At 43.1% G+C, this 5856-nt stretch overlaps 1 protein-coding gene across 2 annotated transcripts in view; it reads left to right on the top strand.

The window, feature by feature from the left end:
- The first annotated feature begins 668 nt into the window (after positions 1-668).
- The window catches only part of LOC101856959 (septin-7), a 125684-nt gene continuing 120496 nt past the window's right edge, over positions 669-5856 (top strand). Inside the window, exon 1 of one of the 2 annotated variants that reach the window (XM_035969005.1) lies at positions 669-718. In XM_035969005.1, coding sequence (XP_035824898.1) covers positions 715-718 — 4 coding nt within the window. In that variant the 5' untranslated portion in view covers positions 669-714. The remainder of the gene's footprint in view (positions 719-5856) is intronic. The other variant, XM_035969006.1, reaches the window with a different exon arrangement.

Genomic DNA, 5856 nt, shown 5'->3' with positions numbered 1-5856 from the left:
GTGTGTGTATGTGTGTGTGTGTGTGTGTGTGTGTGTGTGTGTTGTGTGTGTGTGCGTGCGTGTGTGTGTGCGCGCGTGTGTTCGCGTGCGTGTATGTATGTGTATACCTACATGTTTTTTTTTGCAGTTGTACAGAGTTTTAATAATCATTTACATAATAATAACGTTTTCCACATTTTGATTCTCCTATTCTCTGCCCCCCTTTTTTGTTTGTTTGCTTTTGGCTGGGGGTTTTTTCTTTTCTTTTTTTCAGTTACTGTGCATTGTCCGAATCCTCACGATCTGCTGCTTTTGTCCCCTTGTTTATAGGCATAAACACGACGCATGCACACGTGCCGTCTGTTTGCGGTCAGCGTCTGTGATGTAGCAGTGAGCGAGGCGCTTAATTGTTGCTCTATTTAGGAGACAGACCCACGGGTTCAAATCCCAAGTGAGGATAATTTGAAAATTTTCTATCGCGTTTCTCAGTCCTTCTGCTGGGTTGTCGTTGTATATCAACCGTCCATTCAATTCAGGCAATCATAGATCTACTTCGATCAGTGGGGAAAGGGAGCAAAATTATTTATATTGTAGACAATTGTCCGAAACACGACGAGGAAGAAACAGGAAATGACATCTTGGCAATAGATCTACGCTTCAAAGCCTGGCTACTTTGACGGACCTCTAACATTATAATCCGGAAATAAGAACAACCAGCACCAAGAAGTAGAAGCAATGGGTGAGAAATTGATTATATTGTGAATTTTCACACTGTCTCATGTTTCTTTATTTTTTTAGCTCTTGTTACTCATAAGGAGTCCGTGGCTATATTATTATTATTGCAAGTGTAGTGATTTGTTGATGACTTTTTGGTACGGAACGATGACTAAAAAGGCAGCTCGTTCATGGCATCATTATCGATCAATTGAGTAATTGAGACTGGGATGGCTTGCACTTGCAGCTTATTTTGGACATTTAAAAATGGTGAACTCTGTGTACACGGGCGCATTCTGCTTGTAAGTTCTCTGTGATCCATAATCTATGATTAATTTTGCAACGTTCTTATCAATTAATAGATCTAGGCAATGAAAGTGGCTATTCTCACCCGCCCGGAAGTTCTCGCAAGATCAACTCCTCCCCTCTTCTCTCTCTCTCTCTGTCTCTTTCTGAATACTGTCTATCGGTGTGGACGATCAAATTGACCAAAACAAAGTTAAAAAATGATGTTAAAAGACAAAAGTAAATTAATTTGGTTGTCTACAAAGATGCTACGGCTATTTAACTTTTCGAATCGAGCCGAACTACGCGGGTCGCCATTTTGTTTTGGCCGGAAATTCTCGCGCTACTCCTCTCTCTCTTTCTCTCTCTCTCCACTGCCCCCAGACAAAATTGTACGCTTTTAGTAGGTTACAGTTGTAATGGAACGTAGTTTGTTCACGGCACAGAATTCTACAATTTTTCTGTTATCACAGTGTAGAATTCTGTGGTTTAGGGTGAACGCAAAATTTGGTGAACGCGCACCGGGTGAGAATAGCCACAAGACTCGCCTGCACTATTCTCACTTCTAATCTTTTTTTTTCTTTTCAAAGTTCTCGGTTGCCAAATTCTCATCTGTCGTCATCATCATATAAAAGAAGCTCATCTTCAGAAGCGGCATAGGCCTAGATCTAGATCTAGATCTAGATTCTATAGCTCGGGGGCCAGGTTAAATTTATGTTGCCTGATAGGCTAGGCCTATGTCGGCACCTCGCCTGTATTCTGATCCCGTGGCTCAGCGCACGGACGCCGAGAATCATCTCCCGTTGAATTTGGGTCCCGCATCGGATCCGCATTCCCGCAGCTCGAGTGTGTGTGCGTCAGTCTGCTTGAGTTTGTGTGCGTTTGTGGCCTTCTTTTAGAACCGCGTGCGTTGGATCGTAACCGAGGCGTTACGTCTCATTCATAAAACGCCAAGTCGATAGCTCTAGATGTTCGTCCAATGAAATTATAGAATAAAACAAATTGACCCACTTAGCCATGAGGTAGGGTTGGGTCGGGCTCGCAAAATTAGCGTCTGCGAGTAACGAACTACTCGCTGGCACTACTCACAAACGAGCGGATGGGTAACGAACCGTCTGCTTGTGAAGAGTAGTTCGCTACTCGCTACACATTGGACAGAGACAACAGTTCGTTTAGCGAGCGAGCGGACGGGCGGACCGAGAGACTCCATGCATTCGAGCGGGCGGACGGACGGACGGGAGCGACTCCTTCCATTGCATACAACTTACAAACACCCCCCCCCCCCCCCGGAAAAAAAAATAATTTAATTTAAAAATCTTGCCTCACATTGTAGCTAGGCGTTCATGGCAGAAATTTCTCCCCCACCCCCCCTCCCCTATCCAATTTTGCGATGATTGGAATGTACACAGTGTGCCCCACGCACGAGTTGAAAGGTTACACATAGTACTACGTCACCAGCCTCTGTCACTCCCTGTGGCACCGCTAGTGGTTTTGAAACATTAGGCCTAATTAACAAGCAATAGACCGTGGGCGAGATACTCGACGCGAGGTTAGCCCGCCCGCCCAGTGAATAAAATTGTGGAGCAGACCCAAAAAACGAACTGACTTGAGGCTTAAGGTCCTCAGTCTGCTCGCTGAGAGAGTCGAATTGAGGAGCGGACCCAAAAAAACAAACTGTCTTGAGGTTCGCAGTTCGCTCTCATGGCTGTCCGTTACCCACTCGCTCTGACTGAGTCCGCGAGTAATGAACTCGTCCGTCCGCTCGCCCCAACTCTACAATGAGGTGCTCGAAAGGATTATATAGTGGAGTCCACTTATAACGAGTTTGGAAAAAACGAGAAGTCTGTTATAAAGACATTAATCTAAAACCCCGTTTTTTCTCTTCTTTACCTTTTAACATAAAATACTGCTAGAATATAGCGCAATCAGACAAACACGCGAGTCGGTTATAGCGGAATATCGCTGCTGCTGTGCATAGTGTATGGGTCAATTATACATTATTGTAAAACCTCGCCAGTTGAAAAACTTGGTGATTTAGCGAAACAAAGAATGGGAGAGCCCATGTGTGTCAACAATGAAGGCTGGAGCGACTGAGTAGGGAGGGTGTGGCATGCGCAGACAAGCAAAACGCATTGCGTGATAGGCCAGCCTAGTTTAGATCATCAAGGCCTACCATGCCTCTCACTTCTCTGACGCGGGGAGGGAGAGGTCACAGCTATGTGATGGATGGAGTGAATGTGTGACGAGCGCAAGCTGACAGAATTCACCGCAGGGTGTGATGGAATGGGGGAAAACACAGGGGGTGACTTAGCCCAGAGCCCTTTCTTTCTGATCGCCAACGAAGAGCTGTCAGTCAACATCGCTAGATCTAGCGCTAGAGAAAGAAACCTGATTCGATTTTTGATCAAGTAAGACCGAGAGGTCATGTTGAAACAAAATCATCATCAGGGGAGATAGCAAAAGGAAGTAAACAGAACACCAAACTCATAGATTAGGCCTACTTTACAGTTTGCGTTGAATTTATTACTGGATCCTTTATAGTGAGAATCCTGCTATAACGAACATTTTGCTCCGGTCCCCTCCCTCTCGTTATAACAGGATTCCACTGTATATATATATAGTTAGGAAACAAGACTTCCATTTTTCTATACAAAATCTTTCAAATGAGATTTATTTTGTATGAAATGATATTACCTGATTTTAAAAAAATTATCATAAGCTTGTTTGATAAAATTTAGAATACCATTGTGCCGGTAGAAGGAACAATTTGAGTGCAAAACACATTCGGAAATTGACTTATATTTAGAAATGCCCACCGAGCGCGTTTTGTTCTGCCGATTTTTGGCCCCAGCAGAGGGGGTGTTTCGTGGGACGCACTAACGCAAAGGTTGTTGCCTTCAACTCGCTCTCACGCCGCTTCTCGTGAATGGATAATGAATGAAACTTGGCAGTCAATCAGAAAAGAGGTCAATCTCGTAGTATATATGCAGTTTGACAACTTTTTACCTATCCAAGAAGTAGTCGAATACGTTTGCGAAAGTGGTTGATGTGGTGCGCTTTGAAGATTTTTTGGAGCTGTGATTTGTCAAACTGACTGATACGTTGTACACCATTTTTCTTTATTCCCTTAAAATTTCATGCTTCTGTGTTTAGCGGTTTTCGCGTAATCTTTAAAAATGGGGGAGTTACTAAGGGAAAAAGCGACATTGCCATTTGCGCGTGCTGGGTGAACGACCGGCGGCTGGGAAATTTCCACTGAGTGACGTCATCAGCCATCGGTCGCCTCGGGCGCTACAAACGAGGCCCCGTTTATGTGAATTGGAAAGGGGGGGAAGGATACTTAAAAACTAAACGGGGGCCTTGATAATTTGCGTTTTTGTTGCATTTTAGTCACAATACAATAGATGTAGTCATTTTTATTTGCTTGATTGCATGACAGAAGAATAGAAACAGAAAAGCAAACATCTGGAGAAGTGGTATGGCATTGTGTTTGCGTTATGAAAGCCTATTCCCCCCTCTTGGGAAAGCACACACTTGGACTCGTCCTGTGTGCTCTGTTTGGAAAAGTGAGGCATTAAGCTTGTTATTAAAGAGTATGGTACTTATTTAGTCCAGTCTGGGAAGATAGTCCGGTTTATATATTGTTATCGTTCACGCGTGCGTGAGTGCGCGCGCGTGCATGTGTGTGTGTCTAGAAAGGTTATTAGAATGGGCGTAACTTCTCGTAATGTCTTATAATCAACTTATAGATTGGGTTATTATTCATGTGTTTGTAACACTTTATAAATAGAAAGCTATGAAAAGATACAGCGTTATTTTCATCATCGATTAGCACAATCCTCCGGTATTCCTGGCGAAAACACACGTTTCCCGGCGCACGCGCTGTACACCAACAGTACACACTGAGTGACCCTGGCGGCCTTCCCGGAATGTCCGACGTAATCGGTTGCTGATGAGATTCACACAGATGCAGGACAAGAGTTAAAATTGTATGACCAAACAGGACCTAAAAGTAAAATGGAGCGAAGTGACTATTTGGACTCGAGTCTGATTAGACAAAAATTATATCAGACTCTGAATGGAGTCCAGCATTACGTCTGTTAGGACTTCCAACCCTTGTTTCTAAATATTGCCTGCATTAATTTATGAAAAAAAATGTCGATTATAATGATAACAATTAAGACGTGAGCTTTAATGTCCAGTAACTAGATCTATCTAAACTGACCCTCCCTGCATCTTTAGTATAACAGAACAACTAAGTTGAGTTGACCTTGCCGGGGGCAAAGTGTATTATGTCGACCAATTAGATTGTGCGTAGCGATCTCGCACTCTTGGTTTGCTGGGGGAAGAGGTGTTGGGAAGAGGCCACCGCTATTGATTTTGGGGGGTGTGATTTAAAAAAATAGCTAATTACAGAAAAACTATAACACACAACAAAATGAAATTAAAATTGTGGAAAGACAAAGGATGGTGGAAGTAATGATGCTGAAGTGGTGGTGGAAAGACCCTGGGTTGTCAGTTTCCGTGTACTTAGACACTGCCTTTGGACAATGAGAGTGCAATCTTTCGACTTTTGAGACAATTTCACAGTCCTAGTTGGTATTTTAGTTTTAATTCTGGTTTTATATAAAATCCCCCGATGACAGTAATATTGTGTAACCTCCTTACACTCACATAACTCACTTGAAGCTGAGTCTGAATAAATAAAACAATTTTTTCAGACTTGAGTCCAAATAGGTAAAACCCATATATATTATATTCACAGATCTGCCACTCATCCCGATTTAGTCGGGATATCCCGATTTTTTGCCCTAAATCTCAAACTCAAGCATCCTGATTTTCCTGATCGAAGTGGCTAGCCGTACTTAAGTATGGCTA

This window comes from Aplysia californica, unplaced genomic scaffold, assembly GCF_000002075.1.
Source record: "Aplysia californica isolate F4 #8 unplaced genomic scaffold, AplCal3.0 scaffold00104, whole genome shotgun sequence".
Classification (NCBI taxonomy): Eukaryota; Metazoa; Mollusca; class Gastropoda; order Aplysiida; family Aplysiidae; genus Aplysia; species Aplysia californica.
Note: the sequence above shows the minus strand (reverse complement) of the source record. Positions and strands in the feature narration are given on the sequence as shown.